General features: G+C 46.6%; 1 protein-coding gene across 1 annotated transcript in view; it reads left to right on the plus strand.

Moving 5' to 3' along the window:
* Positions 1 to 10,713, plus strand: part of LOC129841915 (glutamate receptor ionotropic, NMDA 2D) — a 180,956-nt gene extending 170,243 nt beyond the window's left edge. The window contains exons 15-16 of the mRNA XM_055910277.1: positions 4,503 to 4,738; positions 5,132 to 10,713. Of these exons, the coding sequence (XP_055766252.1) occupies positions 4,503 to 4,738; positions 5,132 to 8,365 (3,470 nt within the window). The 3' untranslated portion in view covers positions 8,366 to 10,713. The remainder of the gene's footprint in view (positions 1 to 4,502; positions 4,739 to 5,131) is intronic.
* The last annotated feature ends 15,266 nt before the right edge of the window (positions 10,714 to 25,979 follow it).

Raw genomic sequence — 25,979 nt, forward strand, 5'->3', positions numbered from 1 at the left:
AGAAAACCGGTGATGTCGACCGCTGAGCACCACCCGAACAAGGAGAGGCATCGATTTCAGCAGAAGTCGTGACATTATGATAGTGGAGTAGTAGTAGTAGAGGTTGTTATGATAGTAGAGCAGTAGTAGAGGTTGTTATGATAGTAGAGCAGTAGTAGTAGAGGTTGTTATGATAGTAAAGCAGTAGTAGAGGTTGTTATGATAGTAGAGTAGTAGCAGTAGAGGTTGTTATGATAGTAGAGCAGTAGTAGTAGAGGTAGTTATGATAGTAGAGCAGTAGTAGAGGTTGTTATAACAGTAGAGCAGTAGTAGTAGTGGTTGTTATGATAGTAGAGCAGTGGTAGTAGAGGTTGTTATGACAGTAGAGTAGTAGTAGTAGAGGTTGTTATGATAGTAGAGCAGTAGTAGTAGTGGTTATTAAGATAGTAGAGCAGTAGTAGTAGAGGTTGTTATGATAGTAGAGCAGAAGTAGTAGAGGTTGTTATGATAGTAGAGCAGTAGTAGTAGAGGTTGTTATGATAGTAGAGCAGTAGTAGTAGAGGTTGTTATGATAGTAGAGCAGTAGTAGTAATGGTTGTTATGATAGTAGAGAATGTGGTGGTAGTGGTTGTTATGATAGTAGAGCAGTAGTAGTAGAGGTTGTTATGATAGTAGAGCAGTAGTAGTAATGGTTGTTATGATAGTAGAGAATGTGGTGGTAGTGGTTGTTATGATAGTAGAGCAGTAGTAGTAGAGGTTGTTATGATAGTAGAGCAGAAGTAGTAGAGGTTGTTATGATAGTAGAGCAGTAGTAGTAGAGGTTGTTATGACAGTAGAGTAGTAGTAGTAGAGGTTGTTATGATAGTAGAGCAGTAGTAGTAGAGGTTGTTATGATAGTAGAGCAGTAGTAGTAGTGGTTGTTATGATAGTAGAGCAGTAGTAGTAGAGGTTGTTATGATAGTAGAGCAGTAGTAGTAGAGGTTGTTATGATAGTAGAGAATGTGGTGGTAGTGGTTGTTATGATAGTAGAGCAGTAGTAGTAGAGGTTGTTATGATAGTAGAGCAGAAGTAGTAGAGGTTGTTATGATAGTAGAGCAGTAGTAGTAGAGGTTGTTATGACAGTAGAGTAGTAGTAGTAGAGGTTGTTATGATAGTAGAGCAGTAGTAGTAGAGGTTGTTATGATAGTAGAGCAGTAGTAGTAGTGGTTGTTATGATAGTAGAGCAGTAGTAGTAGTGGTTGTTATGATAGTAGAGAAGTAGTAGTAGTTATTGTTATGATAGTAGAGCAGAAGTAGTAGTGGTTGTTATGATAGTAGAGAAGTAGTAGTAGTGGTTGTTATGATAGTAGAGCAGAAGTAGTAGTGGTTGTTATGATAGTAGAGAAGTAGTAGTAGTGGTTGTTATGATAGTAGAGCAGAAGTAGTAGTGGTTGTTATGATAGTAGAGAAGTAGTAGTAGTGGTTGTTATGATAGTAGAACAGAAGTAGTAGTGGTTGTTATGATAGTAGAGCAGTAGTAGAGGTTGTTATGATAGTAGAGTAGCAGTAGTAGTAGTGGTTGTTGTGATAGTAGAGTAGTAGTAGTAGAGGTTGTTGTGATAGTAGAGTAGTAGTAGAGGTTGTTGTGATAGTAGAGTAGTAGTAGTAGAGGTTGTTATAACAGTAGAGAAGTAGTAGAGGTTGTTTTGAGAGTAGAGGATTAGTAGTAGTGGTTGTTATGATAGTAGAGCAGTAGTAGTAGAGGTTGTTATGAGAGTAGAGCAGTAGTAGTAGAGGTTGCTATGAGAGTAGAGCAGTAGTAGTAGAGGTTGTTATGATAGTAGAGCAGTAGTAGTAGAGGTTGTTTTGATAGTAGAGGATTAGTAGTAGAGGTTGTTATGATAGTAGAGCAGTAGTAGTAGTGGTTGTTATAACAGTAGAGCAGTCGTAGTAGTGGTCGTTATGATAGTAGATGATTAGTAGTGGTTGTTATGATAGTAGAGCAGTAGTAGTAGAGGTTGTTATGATAGTAGAGCAGTAGTAGTGGTTGTTATGATAGTAGAGCAGTAGTAGAGGTTGTTATGATAGTAGAGCAGTAGTAGTGGTTGTTATGATAGTAGAGTAGCAGTAGTAGAGGTTGTTATGATAGTAGAGCAGTAGTAGAGGTTGTTATGATAGTAGAGCAGTAGTAGAGGTTGTTATGATAGTAGAGCAGTAGTAGTAGAGGTTGTTATAACAGTAGAGCAGTAGAAGTAGTGGTCGTTATGATAGTAGAGGATTAGTAGTGGTTGTTGTGATAGTAGTTTCATTGCATTCGTCTCTGCTAAATTATTTTTTAATCCCTCAATGAATCATACATCTGTTACCTGTCTGTCCATCACTATGGTTACACAAGCAGTTTCCATATCAGCCAATCAGACAGGGTGTAGGGCCCCCTGTGCTTGTGTGTAGGCTAGTATTCATTAATGAGAAAGACAAACATGCTGGCTCCCCTGTAGGTCAGCAGATGAGAATCCCCTAACCCACCTGAGCCTACCACCATGATATAGATTCTGGCCATCCTTCCACCACATTTAAATGATTCTAATCTCCAAGCTCTCCCTTCTCTCTTCTTCTCCTTCGCTTCTCTCTAATGTGTCACATTTACCCCTTTTTCTCTCCTCTCATCCTCTTCAAACTGAAGAGTGTACCTGCTGTTTGTCATAATGACACAATCTCTGCCTCTCGTCCTCCGTCTCTGCCTCCCTCGTTCCCTCGCTCCTCTCTTTCCCCTGGCACACTGTGGTCGTGGACAGAGAAAGATTTCCTCTCTCCTCCTCTTTTCTCTCCCACTATATATAACTACCTCTGCTTCTCTCCCTCATTCCTTCTTTCATCCCTCTCTTTCTCTTTACTTATTTTTATCCTCTCTCCCTCTTCTCTTCCTCCTTCCTGTCTCTTTCTCTCTCCTCTCTTTATTTGCCCTCAGTTCTAGGGTTATAAAGTTTTGAGGCTTATTTTACATCTATTTTATATGTCATTGTTCAGCTCCTCCTCTTCTACCCCCCCTCTCTCTCTTTCTTTAACTCTCTCTCCTCCTCATTCTCTTCTCATTTTGCCGTACTTTTGAAGCTTGACAAAACAGGCCTTTACAATTGTTGACTATTGACCTTGAGGAGTCACCTTGAATGAGGAGCAAACAGAGGGCCTGAGGAGCTCCCTTTAGTGCTAATGGAACACACACACACACACACACACACACACACACACACACACACACACACACACACACACACACACACACACACACACACACACACACACACACACACACACACACACACACACACACACACAGCTAACACTAACCCTCCTCTCCTGTCCTCCTCTCTTCGCCTCCAACCTCTCCCTACTCCCTAACCCTCCACTCATGTTCTCCTCTCTACTCCTCCTCCTTCAACCTCTCCCTACTCCCTAACCCTCCACTCCTGTCCTCATCTCTCCTCCTCCTCCAACCTCTCCCTACTCCCTAATCCTCCACTCCTGTTCTCCTCTCTACTCCTCCTCCAACCTCTCCCTACTCCCTAACCCTCCACTCATGCTCTCCTCTATCCTCCTCCTCCAACCTCCCCCTACTCCCTAACCCTCCACTCCTGTCCTCATCTCTCCTCCTCCTCCAACCTCCCCCTACTCCCTAACCCTCCACTCCTGTCCTCATCTCTCCTCCTCCTCCAACCTCTCCCTACTCCCTAATCCTAACTCCTCCTACTCCTCCAACCTCCCCCTACTCCCTAACCCTCCACTCCTGTCCTCATCTCTCCTCCTCCTCCAACCTCCCCCTACTCCCTAATCCTCCACTCCTGTTCTCCTCTCTACTCCTCCTCCTTCAACCTCTCCCTACTCCCTAACCCTCCACTCATGCTCTCCTCCATCCTCGTCCTCCAACCTCCCCCTACTCCCTAACCCTCCACTCTACTCCTGTCCTCCTCTCTTCTCCTCCTCCAACCTCACCCTACTCCCTAATCCTAACTCCTCCTCCTTCACCTTCTTTTCCCCTTCCCTCCCCAATTATCTCCTTTGCATGAATCCCTTTCTGCCTGCCTCCTCACCTCCCTTTGTACCCTCTCTTCATCTCTCTCTGTCCCTCTCCCTATCAAACATCTCTCTCTGTCCCTCTCCCTATCCCACATCTCTCTCTGTCCCTCTCCCTCTCTTCATCTCTCTCTGTCCCTCTCCCTATCACATATCTCTCTCTGTCCCTCTCCCTATCCCCCAACTCTCTCTGTCCCTCTCCCTGTCTCCCATATCTCTCTGTTCATCTCTCTATCCCCATCTCTCTCTGTCCCTCTCCCCTCCCCCATCTCTCTGTGTCCCTCTCCCTATCCCCAATCTCTCTCTTGCCCTCTCCCAATCCCCCATCTCTCTCTGTCCCTCTCGCTATCCCCCATCTCTCTGTCCCTCTCCCTATCCCACATCTCTATCTGTCCCTCTTCCTATCCCCCATCTCTCTCTGTCCCTACCCCTATTCCCCTTTTCCCTGTTTCACTCCCCTCTCCCCCCCCCAGATGAGATTGAGATGCTGGAGCGTCTGTGGCTGTCTGGTATCTGTCACAATGACAAGATTGAGGTGATGAGCAGTAAGCTGGACATAGACAACATGGCGGGTGTCTTCTACATGCTGCTGGTGGCTATGGGGCTCAGTCTGCTGGTATTTGCCTGGGAGCACCTGGTCTACTGGAGGCTCAGACACTGCATGGCTACCAGCTCTGGGAGACTGGACTTCCTACTGGCCATCAGTAGGGTGAGTTTGTGTGGTGGGAAATGGTGTGTGTGTTTGGGGGGGGTGTCAAGAGATTGAGGTATCTTATGTATGTGTGTCAGTGTGTTCGTGTGCATGTGTCCGTGCGCGTGTGATGTGTATGTGTGTGACGTGTATGTTGAGGTCAATTCCATTTCCACTCAGACAATTCCCAGGATTCATTGGAATTCAAGTCCTCTCACACTCAGAATGTATGGTAACCTTGACGATGACATTGATAGAAACAACACATACTAATATATATTATGCATACAGCTCGACTGATAACTGCTCGTCCCTCAGTCACATAGGGCATGTTTGATTTGATTCTATTAATACATGATTGAATGTTCATTACCATTCCCCGCTTGTTCTCTATCTCTCCCTCTCTACCAGGGCATGTACAGTTGTTGTAGCTTTGAGGATGAAACCACGCCGGGCGGGGCCAAATCCTCCATGGCTATGCTACCCCACCATCATGGCACCATGGTAACAGTCCCGCCCCCGCCACACTTGGTCAGTGCGTCGTCAACCAACCCGGCCCTGACCATGGCGCAGCAGCAACAGCAGCAACAGTCACAGCCCGTCTACAAAACACAGCTACCTGGATCCCCTCCCACCGTGGTACATTCTGGAACGGCGCTGGGACCCTCCAACACTCCCATGCTGGGGGCGCCCCTGCCCTGCTCCACATTCCTCCCCCGGCCCGATCGCAGACTGGCTGTGGTGGACCGCTGGAGGCTGCCCAAGGCCGGGACCGCCACCAACCCCATGGCTGTCCGCGGGGCCGTCGCAGACATGGGACCCTTCCCCCAGAAAGTGGCTCCGACCTGGGGCACGACAGCTGGAGGAGTGGGGGTTGGTGGTGGTGGTGGTGGTGGTGGTGGTGGGGGGCTGGATGGATATAAACGCTACTATGGACCCATCGACCCTGAGGGTCTGGGGCCCTGTATGGACCAGCCGGCAGGGTCCCAGACCCCCAAAACAGCCCCCAGGAGTCACCCTCAACCTCCTCCTGCCACTGTGGCCTTCTACTCAGAGAAAGGTCCTGACCAGGGGGTGGGGAAGAGGGTGGAGGGAGGTGGTGGTGCTGGGTGTCAGGGGAAGGGAGGGGTCAAACCTTGGACGCCTCGGCTGCCTCCTAAAAGCCAAGCCGTGGGCGTGACCCCAGTCCCTCTGCCCACTAACCCCCCGCTGCCACAACCGTCCCCCCCTCTCCCCTCATCCTTTTGGAGGAAGCGCCGGCCCAAGAAGCCCAAAGAGCCAGGCGGGCCTCTGTACGAGAACATCCTACCACTGGGGCGCAGGGGAGGAGGAAGGGATGGAGCGAGGGACGGTGGAGGGAGGAGGGGACGCCCCCTCTCTCCTCCTCTCCCGCTCCCCGTAACCATGCCCATGTCCCCCACCTACACTCCCCCTTCCCCCTCCACCTCACTCCCCTACACAAGCTCAACTTCCTCCTCTTCCTCTAACACATCGTCCACCTCTTCCTCTACCTCCTCCTCTCGCTCCTCCTCTCCTTCCTCCTCCTCCTCCTTGACCTCTCAGAGCACGCAGGAAGGTTTGGACGCAGAGGAGGATGATGAGGATGAGGAGCTGACAGAGGAGTCCAGTCTTCTCCTGGGGAGGGGGAGGGACAGACAGCGTTCAATTATCTCCTCTCGCTCTCTCAGTCACGGGCGCCAGCCACCACCTATACCACCCCGAAAACCACGCCCTGCCCGAGGGGAGAGAGAAAGGGAGAGGGAGAGAGGAGGTAGCCAGTTGGCCCAGTTACAGGAGTGGTGGGCGGGCTGGGGTGAGAGAGAGAGGGATCGCAGTGGAGGAGGAGGAGATGACGAGAGGAAACGAGAGAAGAAGAGGAGGAAAGATAAAGAGAAGAAGAAAAAGAAGAAGAAGAGGAAAAAGAGAGAGGAGAGGGAACGAGAGAGAGACAAAGAGAGGAAGAGACGGAAGGTGAAAAAGAAGCGGAAGAAGAAGGCGCTGAAGACGAAGAAGAGGAAGAAATCGACTGGGCGTTCCGAGCAAGAAGAGGGGGATGTGGAGGCAGATAGGGAGGGAGAGGGGGATGGAGGGAGAGAAGGAGGGATGCCAGACTACTCTTCCTTTCCAACCCAGTATCGTAGTACGTTTGGGGAGAAAGGGAGAGATTCAGCATGGGCAGGAGAGAGGGAGCGAGGAAGGAGGGAGGGAGAAGAGGAAGAGGGGGGTGATAGAGAGGAGGATAGCAGCAGGAGCAGGGAGAGGCAGCCCAAATCATCCCGTTCCCACTCCAGACATCGACCCCCCAGTAAGCACTACCCCAAACTCCCCTCCTCGGTCAAGTTCTGGGTGAGCGGAGGAAACGGGGAAGGGGGGGACCCCAACTCTGGAACACCCCCCTCCTCCCTCCCTCCCCTCATCCCACTCTCCAAGAGGCGGAGGAGTGGAGGGGTGGAGAGAAGGGAGGGAGGGAGAGAAGGAGAGAAGAGGCCTCTGTTGATGCACTATGAGAAAGGCAGGGCTAACACCCAGGAGGGGCTCTCCTTCCATGAGTGGGACTCTGAGGAGGATGATGAGCAAGATGTGGAGGAGGAGAGGCAGAGAGACAGAGCGAGGGAACGGGTGGAGGAGAAGGTGAGGAGGGCGGGTGGGAGAGGTGCTGTGTCAGAGTCAGAAAGAGACAGGGCGAGAGCAGAGGAGAGTTACTCTGATGAGGGCTCATCAGGGGAGTTTGGGCGATTTGAGAGGTATTGGGAGGGGAGGGAGGGGAGGGAGGGGAGTGGGGGGGCTGGAGGTCCAGGGAATAGTGGGATAGGGGGGATAGGGGGAGGGAGCTGGTTTTTCGGCACATACCCCTCCAGAGAGAAAGGGGGCAGCATCAACAGCAGAGACGACTCTATACTAGGGCGAGTGGAGGGCTGGGGGGGGGCGGGGGGAGATTCTTGGGGTTCAGGGCCAGGAGTAGGGTGGTCGTCAGGGGGAGGGAGTGGAGGTCTGGGGTCCCAGTGGCCCCCCCCTCCAGCAAACCACCCGCTCCCCCGACGGTACTGGTCTGTGGACAAACTCCCAATGAAGGGAGAGAAGAAGTGGAAAAGGGGAGGAAGGGGGAAGGGCAAGGGACGCGCTCGAGACAGAAACCAGGGGTCAGGGGTGTCATGTTCATGTAGCCAGTACCCACACCCCCATGTGCACCCTCACCCCCAAGGGCGGTCACACGGCCATGGGAAGAGAGGAAGCACGGCCCTGTCCCACAGCCAGGAGGAGCTGCTCCCCCACTGCCACAGCTTCAGCGGGGGCTCACGGCCCAAACCCCCTCCCAAACCAGACCAGGGCCAGGCCAAGTCAGGCAGCCAGGCAAGCCTCAGCACACAGCAGCCAGGAGGGATAGTGGACCACCCCCCTCAGCCCTCCCTCTCGCCCCCTCAACCCCTACCTAGTGCCCCTTCCTCATCCTCCTCCCTGCCGGTGCCCATCCCTCCTCCTCCCTCCTCGTCCTCTGCCTCGGCCAGTGCTAAGCTCCTGTACCAGAGACTACGGTCAGTGCCTCAGCCCGGACGCTTCTATTCCCCCCACCTGCCACTCAAGGCCAAGAGCCTATGCTCCCGACGAGGCTCCGCCCATTTCTCCAGCCTGGAGAGCGAGGTATGACAGGGGGAGACGAGAGAGGGAGACACTCGAGCCGACACCGGTGCCGCTGAAACCACTGACGCCATGGCAACTGTTACCAACGGCGGTGCCATGGCAACGTTGGATGCCACGGCAACTGAGACTGCTGTTATGGCGACTACAAATGACCATCAGCTAGTGACCATCGCTACAGGAACAACTAGGGATGACTGTACCATGGCTGTGGATGAAAGCGGAACCATAGTAACCCGGTCCCTGGTGCGTGTTCTGGTGAGGGCCACGGTGAGGCGCCACACCAGGGTCACCTACATCCGCCTGGAGGGGTCCCATGACACCGAGAGTGAGGGCGAGGCCATGTCATCTGGGGCAATAGCAGCTCCAGAACTCCTCCTACGGTCGGAACTGAGCTTTGTGATGTCATCGTCGGTCCTCCTCTCTTCCCCCAGTCAGAACAATGGATAAGACAAGTCTCCAAACTGTGAGTAATGATGTCATGTTTACACACACACACACACACGCACACGCACACACACACACACACACACACACACACACACACACACACACACACACACACACACACACACACACACACACACACACACACACACACACACACACACACACACACACACACACGCGCTCGTCTCCCTCCCTCTGGCTCTGACTGAACACACCTCGTTGGTAGCGGAGAGACCGGCCTGCTCCTGTAAGGATCCAACGACTGGTTAACACTCCCACAGACTCTAGCTCTCCTGCTCCCATTGGCTGAGGGACATGTCACATCATCCCCTTTTGAATTGGATTGGTAGACTGCATCCTCACGTTGGAGAGATCCCCCCTTCATCTCTCTCCCCTTTTGTAAGTTGGTTGATATAAAAGCAATGCAGTCGCCTCTCTCTTACACACGCTCTGTCTGGCTTCCCATCTCTCATTGGCCAATGAGGACAGTGACATCACTTTGACCTCATGACATCTTCAGGGCCATCTAGCGTGACCGAAGCCCCCCGGAAGGGAAGGATACCAACCCCTGTGATGTCATGTTTACTACAAACCCTTTTGCCCAATTAGATTTAACAGGAGACTTTCTCCGCCACCTCATTGGAGCCTGTTCTTTCTCCTCTGGGCCGATCAGAACTCAGAACAGAGACTCTTGTCATTCCGCTGACGAGCACGATGACATCACTGTGTTCCAGACACAAACGGAACATTCAGAAGAAAAAAAGACATGTAGCGAGATCTTTCTTTCCCGTCTGTCTTTTCGTTTCTTTCTTCTCCTGATAGCTTCTTTGTTATTCTATCTATTTATGTGTTGTTCTGTTAGTATTTCAAGCAGCAGGGAGGTCGGCTGGGGCTGAACTTGGACGTGAGAAACGTTTGGAAAGCAGTGCCAAATTTCTACTCCACAGCTTTTAAGCCAAATTGGTTTCCAGTCATCTGTTTTCATGAGTATATCTGTATAGTATTTCACACGTGAGCAAATCAGCATTCTCTATTAGGAGAGAGGATGGAGGAAATTATTGGTTGCCATATCTACAGTTGGCACTAGATGGCTGCATAATATTCAAATAAGCTTGAGAGGACTGAGTGAGAATCTCTGAGCTGAGTCGATTTGACATTACATTGAAGATGTAAAACATTAGGTTATTATGTGGAGGAATCAGGACAGCTTAGCTTTAGTCATTAGGAGTAATGGGTCATTGAAACCCTGAGCAGTGTATTTTAAAATAGTTCTCATGGCCTTTCATTCCCTCCTGCTTGGAAGACACACTCACCAATGTGAAGGAGATGCATCTTATGAAGCACAATTGGTCATCGCATAAGCCATCCGTCATTACAGCATACAATAGTTATTATACCATGGTGAAGAACAATACTGTGCCAATACCCGACTACTGTCATTATTAGAAATGTAGTTTCACAGCAAGACGGATGTAGTAATACCACTATTAGGGGAATACTATGTGGGAGTGAAGTGTGAGACATAGATGTGAGACAGAGATTTAACTGTGTTCTGTCATTAGATAAGACTGGAATAAGTCATCAATAGCAATATTGCCCTCTTTATTAATGTGATGATAAGACAATGGCAGACTGATAGTACTTGGAGTGCTGAGTCATGTGACAACCTGTAGGCCTGTTGGCTTGTTCCCCGGGGTGGGCCTAGGCCAGGCACTGCTCAGATCCACTCGTCTCTACACAATAAGGATCTGTGAAGAACTAGTAGTGTGTAAGTGCTGGTGATTTACAGATCAGGTCATCTGAACAGTACCATGCTCAGGCTACACCTTATGAACAACTCAACAGGTGTCAAACAGAGAATAAACAGACAGTGCATTAAAGTGCCAAAATACATTGTTAAACCAAAACTATAGACCGTACCATGCTTTGGTGTTTCTGTGTGTGTGTCATCTAAAAGAGCTGTGTCATGCAGCGTCATGCTCTCCATAGGTGTGACGTATTCACCTCAGCTCTCTACTCCACTCTGAGACCAGCCCACAGCCGAACCCCCAGCTTCTCCTAGTTGAATGTAGCTTTGACATGATGTACAACTTTTAGACTTTGTAACCTTTTTGGGGATGCTGTTGATCCTGTCTGGAATGGAGGGCTTGATGGGGCTTGATCCTGCTATGTGAGGGCCTATGTCGTCGAGTTGGGTTTGTGCATGTCGTCACAGATCTTTGAGTCCAGCCCCCCCACCCCCCCCACCCCCCACCCCCCCAAAGCACCTTCCACTTCTGAACAAAGACAGGCTGTCATTTTACTTTTCTCTACAGCACATACTGCTTTGTCAAGGGGCCATATTTTGGAAACAATTTATCATAGTTATAAAGAGATGTTTTGTCGTCCCCATGATCCTTCTGCCCCCCTACACCTTGGAAAAGCCCAGAAATCATTGCATGTTTAGAAGATTGAAATCCCAGAGGCTTGCAGTGGAGGGGTTTGTGTAGTTGTACTCTAGCTAAAGCTTAGGAACCAGGGCGGCCATCTTTCCTTGAGGAAGCTCGCTCGTCCTAGCGCCCCAACAGTGGAAACCGTGGAAACAGTTCTAATGTTTGGAATGAGGTCATTTTAAGCCAATCAGGAGTGCTGACCCCTGTTGTGTCATCGAGCATCATTGAGTTGTATCAAGGCGCTAATACTTAAGTCTGTGACTGCATGAACAGAAGTGACTTTTAAAACCCTTTAGCTACATTTTTTGCTGAGAATTAAATAATATATGAATATATACTATGTTTTTGAGAATGTACCATGTTATACTGTGATTTAACTTAGATATTTTATTGACTATTGTATTCAATTTTATCATTTAAAAATTCTATCATTTATCTATACAGAAATATATATGTACAAATAAATATATACATATATATATATATACATACAGGTATATATATGAGTTAAGTTTGGTACACTTGGAGGAAGTGTTAGATAATTAGTTTTAAATGTTTTAGCTTTGTAGCAATTCTAGACACTGAAATCATTTTGAATTTGGATACCTCCTATATGACTGTGAAGACATTAGTGCCTGTGACAAAAAAAGATGAGAAAAAAGTCTAATCTCTCTATCATCTACCTGTATCTAATATATCTATCAGTCTGTCACTCTAACTGTTGTACTACCTAACATTATATATATATTTTTTGTTATTTTTATTCATATTTTTTCTCTCTATCCCTCTCTCTCTCTCTCTCTCTCTCTCTGTCTCTCCATCTATCCATCTATTATTTTAGCAGTTTGTTCCACACTAGTCTTTTCACCTCTAAATCATATCTGTCATTTATTTAACTCTTACATTTTCCTTTATTTTAGTTTACTTGATCATCTTTCTTTTTCAATCTGTCTATCCCTCCGTCTGTCTCTCACTTAGCAAAAAAACCCAGAGACCAGTAGATACTGTGTTCTTGCTCCTTTTGACTGATTGTTGAAGATGATGATCAATTAATTGATTGATTAATGAATTAATTAATTAATTAACAATGTTATTAACGATGTGATTGAAGTGTGTATCTGACGACCATGCCACTGTAGCAAGTCTGGGCTGTACCAAACTGCCGGGCAGCAACATAGACATTAGTTGCTATGTTGCAGTGGTGTTGCCATGGCGTTGCCATGGCGTTGCCATGGCGTCCGGTACACCACCCCCACCTGGTGCTTGCTGGGTAATGTAATGTAGCATAATGTCCTTCATGTTGCCCTCAAGCTCTGGTCTAGGATCTGCTCTCCCTCAACCAGTCCTAACCATAATCATTGGGGATTGAACAATCAAACCTGACCTTGGAACAGTGCTTAAAGGTTAACTTGGTGGTGTTGCACTGCATGTGTCTGCTTTCTATACCACTTACATCTTAAACTGGACTGAACTGGATTGATGACTGGCTGACTATGGAAATGTGACGTGCTATCAATAATTTTGTTAAGAAAAAATGTGCATGTGAATGACAGACTTTTGTTGGGCTATGTTTTGATTGTGAAATACAGTTTGTTGTGTCCTAGTGTTGTGGCTGTGAGAGGTGTGTGTGTGTGTGTGTGTGTGTGTGTGTGTGTGTGTGTGTGTGTGTGTGTGTGTGTGTGTGTGTGTGTGTGTGTGTGTGTGTGTGTGTGTGTGTGTGTGTGTGTGTGTGTGTGTGTGTGTGTGTGTGTGTGTGCATGCTTGTGTGTGTGTGTGTGCATACTGAAAACACATGGTTTGAACTGTGCTGTTCTGCATAGTGTGATATTGTACAGCATAGTGGATAACACTGGGATGGTGCTGTATAGTGGCTGGTAGCGATACTGCCTGGCTGGCGATCTACTCTCCGAGGAACATTATGTTTTCTAGTCAGAAATATCTGGAAGTCATTACGAATGTGTGTGCATGTTTGTGTGTATATGATTGTGATTTTGTTTGAAAGTATTGGGATGCACAGTCATGTGTGTATGTACATTTTAGTATGTGTGTGTGTGTGTTATTGAATGTATGTAGCCCCACTGCGGCATGATTCTGTATAATACCACACAAGCACACACAACACATGCACGCAGACACACACACTCCCCCTTGCACACACACTCTTATACACATACACACACACAGTGCTCTGCATGCATATTTAATAAACACGCATACATCACTCAGCCAATGGACCTCATCGTTCCTCGTTCCTGGAGCTCCCACTGAGCAACACTCTGTAGCAACGCGTCAATAATCCCTCCATCACACACACACACACACACACGCACACACACTCACACGCTCTGAATGATTGGATCATCAAGGTTAACATCTTACTCTGCTTACTATACCTTATCATGTCTCATGTCTGTGCAGAGTAAGGTTGTGCTGTTCAATTATGTTGGATAGAAAAAGAAATATATACATTTTAGATCGTCTTGGCTGCAGAACTTCTTTGCATAATTGTTTTGAGTTGTCTGTTTTCTTTTGGCTTATCTCTCCTTACTCTGTGTGGGTTAAGATATGTGGTAAGTTATGTATTAAGATATGTGATATGTGAAAAGATATGCGATAAGATATATGATAAGATATGTGTAAAGATATGTGATAAGATATGTGATAAGATATGTGTAAAGATATGTGATAAGATATGTGATGAGATATGTGATAAGATATGTGAGGGAGAACTGTGTTTCACTGGTCTGCATTATGCCTTTCAGTGCTGCTCTGTTTACATTTGTCAAATGCTATTTTTGTTTCTTACAGTCTGACGTCCATGTCTTCAGTCCACTCTAAGATCAAATTAGACCACGAGTTCTGATCTGTCATTGGTCCATGGTCATGATTCATCCTTACGTTTCAGTCTTCTGTCACCTTTGACCCGGGAAGTAAAATGCATGGCACTCCCGAGTTCAAACAGGGTCCTCATCGGCATTTCGCCATGAAACAATTTCAAGGAAAAATAGGAGTGGTATGTGTTGCACTCACCAGGCCTAGTGACATAAGAGCTACATCTCAACATGATGCTAGGTTAAGTCATTACACAGCTCATTCACTGTGGTCCATACAGGTATCATAGGACCACCACTTTCAGTCATCCAGACTCAAATGGAATTCAGTGTCATTGATCCACCTAACAGTGTTTTAGCCTGGTGGCTGTCCTCCATCTGTTTTTGCGGTCTAAAATCTAGTGGCACTATATATAATAGTGTTGAGATACGTTTGCTAAAGCAGAAAGAGACTGGCAACCAGGCTTTCATTGCTGTGCTCTTGGAACAGCACCCAGAAACCATCATAATTGTGTAGTGTACCTGTGTATACCTGTATACTTGTGGGTGGCTAAGGCGGGTTGCTAAGATGGGTTGCTAAGGCAGGTTGCTAAGGCGGTTGGTAGTGTACAGCCCAGACTGGGCTGGTCCATACCCTGATCTAAATGAGTTAGTTTGTTTTGACATGGTCTGTCTGGGGGTGGGGCTGGCGGGTCAGTGCTGCACTTACTTCCTGAGAATTGCTTCATAAAATATGATTCTCTTTAAATAACCGCAGGGTGTCTCTGTGTTTCTTAACAACACCTCTCTGTGTCTTTGTCTTTAATGGTGTTTGTGTTGCTAACATATCTGTGGTTTGAGAGTTTGTGCGTCTATGTGTATCCCTATGCGTCTGTGTATCTTTGTGTGTCGGGTGTGTGCCGGTGTGTGTGTATGTGCGTGTGGAACTGGTTTTTCCCCCATTTGATCTGGCCAGGACTGATCTCACATAATCCAGCTCTTCTTCCTATCAGAAGGGCTAACAGCAAACATCACACACCCTGCCTCAACTCTCAACTCTCAATCCAACTACAGTCACACATCACACACCCTGCCTCAACTCTCAACCCAACTACAGTCACACATCACACACCCTGCCTCAACTCTCAATCCAACTACAATACACATCACACATCCTGCCTCAACTCTCAACTCAACTACAGTCACACATCACACACCCTGCCTCAACTCTCAACTCTCAATCCAACTACAGTCACACATCACACACCCTGCCTCAACTCTCAACCCAACTACAGTCACACATCACACACCCTGCCTCAACTCTCAACTCTCAACCCAACTACAGTCACATATCACACACCCTGCCTCAACTCTCAACTCTCAACCCAACTACAGCACACATCACACACCCTGCCTCAACTCTCAACTCTCAACCCAACTACAGTCACACATCACACACCCTGCCTCAACTCTCAACTCTCAACCCAACTACAGTCACATATCACACACCCTGCCTCAACTCTCAACTCTCAACCCAACTACAGCACACATCACACACCCTGCCTCAACTCTCAACCCAACTACAGTCACACATCACACACCCTGCCTCAACTCTCAACCCAAATACAGCACACATCACACACCCTGCCTCAACTCTCAACTCTCAACCCAACTACAGTCACACATCACACACCCTGCCTCAACTCTCAACCCAACTACAGTCACACATCACACATCCTGCCTCAACTCTCAACCCAACTACAGTCACACATCACACACCCTGCCTCAACTCTCAACCCAACTACAGTCACACATCACACACCCTGCCTCAACTCTCAACCCAAATACAGCACACATCACACACCCTGCCTCAACTCTCAACTCTCAACCCAACTACAGTCACACATCACACACCCTGCCTCAACTCTCAACCCAACTACAGTCACACATCACACACCCTGCCTCAACTCTCAACCCAACTACAGTCACACATCACACACCCTGCCTCAACTCTCAACCCAAATACAGCACACATCACACACCCTGCCTCAACTCTCAACTCTCAACCCAACTACAGTCACACATCACACACCCTGCCTCAACTCTCAACTCTCAACCCAACTACACTCAACCAAGCCCTACTGCTGTCATCCCCAATTGGACTCAACTGTGCCAAACATAACACTAGGACAAAATATTTGATTTCCTATTCACTTGAAATACATATAAAGCCTTATTTTGCATTATAACCCTATTCATAGCAGCTATTAGATCTATGGCTAAATTCCATTCCATTTCAGGAGGCGGATCCAAAAGTGGCGGTTATTCTTCAATTGGACTTTCAAGTCCCTCCCTGAATTAGCTGAGTCTAAATGGAGTCAACCCCAACCCTGGTTTAAGGCCTCCTCGTTATTCCTAGTACCACAGTGGGAATACCCTGCTCGTTGACGCATAGGAAGCCATCTCGTCCCCACACAACCTGACACAGAATATTATCTGACAGCGGTGATGGGGTTTTAAAGGCGTGTTATTACAGGCATGCTCGTCCCCGTGAGCTTTCTATCTGCTAATTAGACCTGCTTTGTCTATTTGATTGGCTAATGGCTAATTGCATTCTGGTGCTTCTGTGTACATGCTGTAATGACTTCATGCTCTAATAAGATTGGCTAACAGGCAGGAAGAGGAGGAAGACGCCCATATACTGATCAAGAGTCCATTAACAGTTTTCCACAAATGTGGTTGTGCATCAGCAGTTTTTCTCTTGTTATGGTTTTTCTCTTGTTATGTCAGTCACTGATAGTCACTCAATTAGCCATGTCAGCTAACATTGTTTACATTAGTAAGTTAGTCTAGCCGGCTATCTAAACTTGTAGTAATCATGGTCGAATTGCGGGGTCCCAAATTGACTTTGTAAGTCACTCTCACTCAGATATCATATTAACATAGCATAAGGCATGGCAAAATGTGTAGAAGTGCAAGAAATTAGCTTAAAAACTGCAAACATTTCTCTGCACCCTATGGCAACAAAATGTTGATTAGGGCCCCCAAAAGGCTGGGGCCTGCATGTGTGGTTATGGATGTGGGTATGCAGATCGGTGAGGCATTATTTTATTTATTTAACTAGGCAAGTCAGTTAAGAACAAATTCTTATTTACAATGACGGCCTACTCCGGCTAAACCCGGACGACGCTGGGCCAATTGTGCGCCGCCCTATGGGACTCCCAATCACAGCCGGATGTGATGCAGCCTGAATTCGAATCAGATAATACAGTGACGCCTCTTGCACTGAGATGCAGTTTCTTAGACCACTGCGCCACTCAGGAGCGGACCCTCATGATGAGATCAGATTTTTTTGCGGCCCCCCACCCCTATTATAGTTGTCCATCCCTGGTGTAGCTGATCCTAGATCTGTACCTAAGGGCAATTTGTACCCAGTCCCTGAACTAGGGGTTTGAGTTTGAGTTTGACATACCCAACCCCAACTTACCACTACCCCCTACCCTCTACCCCAGTGTTTCCCAAACTCGGTCCTCTGGACCCCGAGGAGGGCACATTTTGTTTTTTGCACTAACACAGCTGATTCAAATGAACAAAACGTGATGATTAATTGATTATTTGAATCAGCTGTGTAGTGGAAAAACACTGAACGTGCCCTCCTTGGGGTCCTGAGGACCCAGTTTGGGAAACCCTGCTCTACCATGTTGACACCTGCGTAGATCCCTGAGGATTGGATAGGTGTAAAGGCTTCAGTTCGGCTGGCGCCCACAACCGAATGAGTGTGCTTGTCAGGTGGTGAGTGTAGCTGGTGCATAGAAGTCAGGCGCAGGAGAGCAGAGATGAGTAGACAAAGCACTTTACTAAGGCAATCATTTGCACAGAACACTACCGCGTCACAAAACAAATGTCCAACGAACAAGTAAGGCAGCACAAAGTACAAAACCCAAGTACAAAGTACCGGCTGCCACAAAGCACAGGTAATAAAACAAAACCCGGAGCAAACCAGCCGGAAGCGTGCCAACGTTGACAAAAAACAATTTCACACACAGACATGGGGGGAACAGAGGGTTAAATACATGACAAGTAATGAGAGAAATGTAAACCAGGTGTGTGGGAAAACAAGACAAAACAAATGGAAAATAAAAGGTGGATCGGCGATGGCTAGAATACCGGTGACGTCGACTGCTGAACGCCGCCTGAACAAGGAGAGGAACCGACTTCGGCGGAAGTCGTGAAAGTACCCCCCCCCCCCCCCCTTGACACCGGCCTTGAGGACGACCCGGAGGGCGAGGGACAGAGACGTTGGAACTCCCGCAGCATTGAAGGGTCCAACACGTCCTCCACCGGAACCCAGCATCTCTCCTCCAGACCGTACCCCTCCCACTCTACGAGGTACTGAAGGCCCCTCGCCCGACGCCTCGAATCCAGTATGGAGCGAACGGAATACGCCGGGGCCCCCTAGATGTCCAGAGGGGGCAGAGGAACCTCCTGCACCTCAGACTCCTGGAGCGGGCCAGCCATCACCGGCCTGAGGAGAGACACATGGAATGAGGGGTTAATACAGTAATCGGGTTGTAACCTGTAACTAACTTCGTTCAGTCTCCTCAGGACTTTAAATGGCCCCACAAACCGTGGCCCCAGCTTCCGGCAGAGCAGGCGGAGGGGCAGGTTTCGGGTCGAGAGCCAGACCCGGTCCCTCGGTGCGAACACCGGGGCCTCACTGCGGTGACGGTCTGCGCTGGCTTTCTGGCGCAGCACGGCCCGCTGAAGGTGAACATGAGCGGCGTCCCATGTCTCCTCCGCGTGCCTGAACCAGTCGTCCACCGCAGGAGCCTCGATCTGACTCTGATGCCAAGACGCCAGAACCGGCTGGTACCCCAGTACGCACTGGAAGGGGATGAGGTTAGTGGAGGAGTGGCGGAGCGAGTTCTGGGCCATCTGCCCAGGGCACGAACGCCGCCCACTCCCCCAGCCGGTCCTGGCAATAAGACCTCAGAAACCTACCCACATCCTGGTTAACTCTCTCCACCTGCCCGTTACTCTCGGGGTGGAATCCCAAGGTAAGGCTGATCGAGACCCCCAAATGTTCCATGAACGCCTTCCAGACCCTTGACGTGAACTGGGGATCCCGATCAGACACTATATCCTCAGGCACCCTGTAGTGCCGGAAGACGTGTGTAAACAAGGCTTCCGCAGTCTGTAGGGCCGTAGGGAGACCGGGCAGAGGGAGGAGACGGCAGGACTTAGAAAACCAGTCCACAACAACAAGGATCGTGGTGTTACCCTGTGAGGGAGGAAGATTGGCAAGGAAATCCATCGACAGGTGCGACCAAGACCGTTGTGGAACGGGTAAGGAGTGTAGCTTACCTCTGGGCAGGTGCCTAGGAGCCTTATACTGGGCGCACACCGAGCAGGAGGATGCATAAACCCTCACGTCCTTAGCCAAAGTGGGCCACCAGTACTTCCCACTCAAACAGCGCACCGTCCGACCGATGCCTGGATGACCAGAGGAGGGTGACGTGTGGGCCCAATAGATCAACCGGTCACGGACAGCAGACGGAACGTACAGACGCCCAGCGGGACATTGTTGGGGAGTGGGCTCTGCACGTAGCGCCTGCTCAATGTCCGCGTCCAGCTCCCACACTACCGGCGCCACCAGGCAGGAGGCCGGGAGTATGGGGGTGGGATCCATGGGCCGCTCCTCTGTGTCATACAGCTGGAACGGTGTGTCTGCCTTCACGTTCTGGGAACCTGGTCTGTAAGAAAGGGCACAGGTAATAAAACAAAACCCGGAGCAAACCAGCCGGAAGCGTGCCAACGTGGACAATAAACTATTTCACACACAGACATGGGGGGAACAGAGGGTTAAATACATGACAAGTAATGAGGGAAATGTAAACCAGGTGTGTGGGAAAACAAGACAAAACAAATGAAAAATGAAAGGTGGATCGGCGATGGCTAGAAGACCGGTGACGTCGACCGCCGAATGCCGCCCGAACAAGGAGAGGAACCGACTTCAGCGGAAGTCGTGACAGTGCTCCCCTTAAAAGACATTCGCTTGAAAAAGGAGAAAAAAGCAGCAATAGTTCTGTTTGTTCATTTTGAGACGCTGTAGCCAGTCAGAATTAATCCAAGACAAATCAAGAAATCTGTCATTCATTTTGATGTTTTTGCCGAGGATTGACTGATTTTCATGTCTTAAAGTAATGATCGATTGTCATTTGTCTTTACTTATTTGAGCTGTTCTTGCCATAATATGGACTTGGGCTTTTTTCTGTATACCACCCCTACCTTGTCACAACACAACTGATCGGCTCAAACGCATTAAGATGGAAAGAAATTCCACAAATTAACTTTTAACAAGACACACCTGTTAACTGAAATGCAAAGGGTGGAGGGTGGAGAATAATCTCAAATATAAAATGTATTTTTATATGTTTAACACCTTTTTGCTTGCTACATGATTCCATATGTGTTATTTCATAGTTTTGATGTCTTCACTATTATTCTACAATGTAGAAAATAGTAAAAAATAAAGAAAAACCCTAGAATGTGTAGGTGTGTCCAAACTTTTGGCTGGTACTGTATCTACAAATTCTTCCGAACTGTTTCGGCTGGGAAGCATGTGGACGCCTAAAGGCAAGCAAAATGAATCAGAATGATCAGAAGGCAAGGTTGAGGTATTATCATGCTACTAACACATTTTCAATCCTGTCAGACCTCCACTGATGTATGGGGGTTAAGGGTGATGTGTGTTGGTACCTTCCCAGGACCCTGAGCTGAATGTCATTAAGACCACTCACACCAGTTGTTATAGCTCTATCCCTCCCTTCCTCTCTTTCCCACTTCTCCAGCTCTCTATTTCCCCCTCTCTAACGTTCACTCTCTTCCCCTTTCTCACTTCTGTCTTGTCACATACACACTACTGGGTCACATGGACGCGTGCACACACACACACACACACACACACACACACACACACACACACACACACACACACACACACACACACACACACACACACACACACACACACACACACACACACACACACACACACACACACACACACACACACACACACACACACACACACACACACACACACACACACACACACACACACACACACACACTCTCTCTCTCTCACTAACTCAGGTCCCTGCTGTGGCGGAGCAGATTGATCATGTACTGATCAGAGAGCAGCACCTGGGAGGATTTGAAACACCTGCCTGTGGTGCAGAGCTTAACAGCCCTCCCCTCTACCTCCCTCCTTCCATCCCTCCTCTATACCTCCCTCCTTCCATATTTCCTCTATACCTCCCTCCTTCCCTCTCTCCTCTATACCTCTCTTTTTCTCTCTCTCTTTTTCTCACACTTGGGTAAAGGAGGAGGATGCTGCTGTCTCTCTTTCATTGACACACAGGAAGCACCGCAGGGTTCTAGAACCTCTCGGCTTGATCTCTGAACCCCCCAAAAACACCTCAGCATCCTTTCTCCGTTTAATTTTTGTCTCCTTTTCAGCCACTCAGCCGTCCTCACATCAGCCACATCGGTGCGCAGGGACAAATGAGCTAAACAAGCTAGAGCTGATCACACCTTAAAACACCACACACTCTCACTGTGTGTGTGTGTGTGTGTGTGTGTGTGTGTGTGTGTGTGTGTGTGTGTGTGTGTGTGTGTGTGTGTGTGTGTGTGTGTGTGTGTGTGTGTGTGTGTGTGTGTGTGTGTGTGTGTGTGTGTGTGTGTGTCTTATAATCTCTGACAAACGCATTTGTAACAGTTGTATTTTGTTTGACGACAGTGAAGAAGGGGTGAGAGTTGAGAGAATTAGTTATGTGAATATGATTATGCCCGAGTGTTTCCTGTGTTTTGAATCAGGTGCAGAAGCAGACATTTGTTTTTTTTACTCTGCAGGTTATCTGTCTGGATCTCAGCTCAACTCAACACAATACAAACACAGTAAGATCAGCAAAATGAGTTTGGTTGTTATGTGAAGTAAAACAGTATTGGTGGCATGCTGGCCGAACCAGACAGCTCTTCAACCCTATTGATCTGAAACGTATTATTCACAATGCCTTCCTCTGTGTGTGTGTGTGTGTGTGTGTGTGTGTGTGTGTGTGTGTGTGTGTGTGTGTGTGTGTGTGTGTGTGTGTGTGTGTGTGTGTGTGTGTGTGTGTGTGTGTGTGTGTGTGTGTGTGTGTGTGTGTGTGTGTGTGTGTGTGTGTGTGTGTGTGTGTGTGTGTGTGTGTGTGTTGAATGCTGTGTGTTAGCGCAATGAAGATTAGCATATCTTGCAACTTCCCCCTGTCATCTACGATGGATGATCATCTGCCAAAGTTTCATCTCACTAGCATGGATGTCTTTGTCTCTCTCTCTCTCTCTCTTTCTATTTCTCTCTCTCTCCCTCTCCCTCCCTCTCTCTCTTTCTCTTTCTCTCTATCTCTCTCTATTTCCCTCTCTCTTTCTCTCTCTATCTCTCTATCTCCCTCTCTCTCTCTCTCTCTCTGTATCTCTCTCTCTGTATCTCTCCCTCTCTCTATCTATCTATCTCTCTGTCTCTTTCACTCTCTGCATCCCTCCCTCACTTTCCCCCTCTCTCTCCTTCTCCCCACCTCTCTGTCTCTATCTCTCTCTTCTTACTCTCTCTCATGCACAAAGGGCTCTGTTCGTTAAAACCCAAATAGAAACACAGCAACAGGAAGCTAATACAAGCAAACGGACCAGATTGCTTTTGAACTGGCAAATGTCATTAGATCAGATGCAGGGAAAACACTGCATTTCCTACGATTCCACAAATATTTTTTTTGCAACTCAATTTGACCTAATTTCATTGAAGGATGCTAGAAATAATGCAGGTCTAGACTCAGTATGTGTTGCCCATTAGTTGGTGAAGGATGTGTGTAATTGGTGAAGTGCTGATTGCTCCCAAAAAGGATTCAAACGGAGGATAATTTTCTGTTTCATTAAGCCGTGGTCAGGAAAAATAGGATAGCCATCTAGAGAGAGAGAGAGAGACAGAGAGACAGAGAGAGAGAGAGAGAGAGAGAGAGAGAGAGAGGGAGATCCATTTTCAACATTATCTTATAACATTATACGTAACACTGATTTTGATTATAGTTTCAATGGTCATATCAATTGTGAAGATGATGATGATGACAAGTCACAACCACTCACCTCTAATTCATTATAAATCCTCTTCCAATTCCGTCTTTCTATTTCCAACCGTTTTATTTGACACATATTTCATTCCATCTGATGTTTACTTGTGTCTCTGGTTTACGGTGTAGTCTTTCTGTTCTGTATCAAGCAGTGGTTCTATATCTGTGTGTTTGTCATACTGCACTGTGTGTCTGTCTCCCAGGTTTATGACCATAATGCATCACTGTCTGTTCTCTCTTTTATGGCCCGGGACTCACGACTGTAAAGCATGCTCAGATAGCCGTCTGGATACATGCACACACACTCATGGGCGTTCTCACACACACACACACTCTCTTTCTTACACACTCACTGTGAGATACTCCCCAGTGAACCACATCAGATATTACAAAGCATACTGCAGACTACAGAATCACACATTATTGCCCCTTTTATGTGCGTTGTTTTTCAATTTATTTACCAGTGAGTATAAACTCTGAGGTCCATGTTGAGTTACCAGTGAGTATAAACTCTGAGGTCCATGTTGAGTTACCAGTGAGTATAAACTCTGAGGTCCATGTTGAGTTACCTGTGAGCATAAACTCTGAGGTCCATGTTGAGTTACCTGTGAGTATAAACTCTGAGGTCCATGTTGAGTTACCAGTGAGTATAAACTCTGAGGTCCATGTTGAGTTACCAGTGAGTATAAACTCTGAGGTCCATGCTGAGTTACCAGTGAGTATAAACTCTGAGGTCCATGTTGAGTTACCAGTGAGTATAAACTCTGAGGTCCATGTTGAGTTACCAGTGAGTATAAACTCTGAGGTCCATGTTGAGTTACCAGTGAGTATAAACTCTGAGGTCCATGTTGAGTTACCAGTGAGTATAAACTCTGAGGTCCATGTTGTTGTCTCATATTGTTCCTCTTACTTTGGGAAGATAGATTGCTTGTTTATGGTTCCACATAATACAGTATAGCTAAAAAACATAAAGGAACAGATTTATGAAACATTAGTAAATGTTATAGTAAAGGTTATAGTGAATGTTACAGTGAATGTTATAGAAAATGTTATAGTAAATGTTATAGTGAATGGTATAGTGAATGTTATAGTCAATGTTATAGTGAATGTTATAGTGAATGTTATAGTAAATGTTATAGTGAATGGTATAGTGAATGTTATAGTGAATGTTATAGTGAATGTTATTGTGAATGTTATAGTGAATGTTATAGTGATTGGTATAGTGAATGGTATAGTGAATGTTATAGTGAAGGTTATAGTGAATGGTATAGTTAATGTTATAATGCATGGTATAGTGAATGTTATAGTGAATGTTATAGTAAATGTTATAGTGAATGTTATAATTAATGTTATAGTAAATGTTATAGTAAATGTTATAGTGAATGTTATAGTAAATGTTATAGTTAATGTTATAATTAATTTTATAGTGAATGTTATAGTAAATGTTATAGTTAATGTCATAGTGAATGTTATAATGAATGTTATAGTGAATGGTATAGTGAATGTTATAGTTAATGTTATAGTGAATGTTATAGTGAATGTTATAACTAATGTTATAGTTAATGTTATAGTGAATGTTATAGTGAATGTCATAGTGAATGTTATAGTAAATGTTATAATGAATGGTATAGTGAATGTTATAGAACATTTTATATTAATTGTTATAGTAAATGTCATAGTGAATGGTATAGTGAATGTTATATTAAATTTTCGTAAATGTTATAGTGAATGTTATTATGAATGTTATAGTAAATGTTAGTAATGTCATAGTAAATATTGGAGTAAATATTATAGTGAATGTTATGAGGGAATAAAACAGAGAAGTCAGAACGAACAGAGAAGTAAAGTTTTTGATTTAATCTTGTTTTAGCTTTGGTTTGATCATCTTTTATTCAGTTTTATAAATAACAGGAGAAAATTTTGCAAAGCATAAGACCTTATTCAGGGGATCTGTCAGTCTGGCTCTGAAGGAGAGCTGTGATCACCTGATTGTTAGTGGTGAAGTCATACAATGACAAATCATTATCTTCCTGTAGCCCAGTGACTGAGTCAGTGTGTGATGGGACAGAGTGACAGGAAGCAATTTCAATTCAAACAGACTGTGAGAATGTAACAACGTGACTGAAAGGAAGGCCAGATCACTCCCTGTCTGCTGCTAGCTGGAAGGCTAATGTTCAAATGACATGTATCATGTGGAGATCACACACACACACACACACACACACACACACACACACACACACACACACACACACACACACACACACACACACACACACACACACACACACACACACACACACACACACACACACACACACACACACACACACACACACACACAAACCACACTCTTATCTTGCTCGCTGACACCATTTTGCTCTCTAACAATGTTGCTAATTATAATAGTTAATTAATTATGTGGCGGTGTCTTCATCAGGAGACTAACAACCTACATTTTCATTAATTAGACCTTCAACCCTTCGATCCCTCTCTCCATCTCTCCGTCCCTCCCCATCAGCCCATTTCTCTCTCTCTCATCACCTCATCCCCTGTCTGTACAGTATATCTCTATCTCGACCACTCTCTCTCTTTTCTCTCTCTCATGCCGTCCATCCTTCTCCCTCTCTCTGTTCAATGTCAGTGTTAACATGGTGTATTTTTACTACTGTCTCGTATGAGGTCGTAAACCTGCTGTGTGTGTGTGTCTGCTTGTATTCCATTAAAACCCTTTCTCACCATGTGAGGAGGGTCTAAATAACACCAGACGCCC

The sequence above is a fragment of the Salvelinus fontinalis genome, unplaced genomic scaffold (assembly GCF_029448725.1).
Source record: "Salvelinus fontinalis isolate EN_2023a unplaced genomic scaffold, ASM2944872v1 scaffold_0002, whole genome shotgun sequence".
Classification (NCBI taxonomy): Eukaryota; Metazoa; Chordata; class Actinopteri; order Salmoniformes; family Salmonidae; genus Salvelinus; species Salvelinus fontinalis.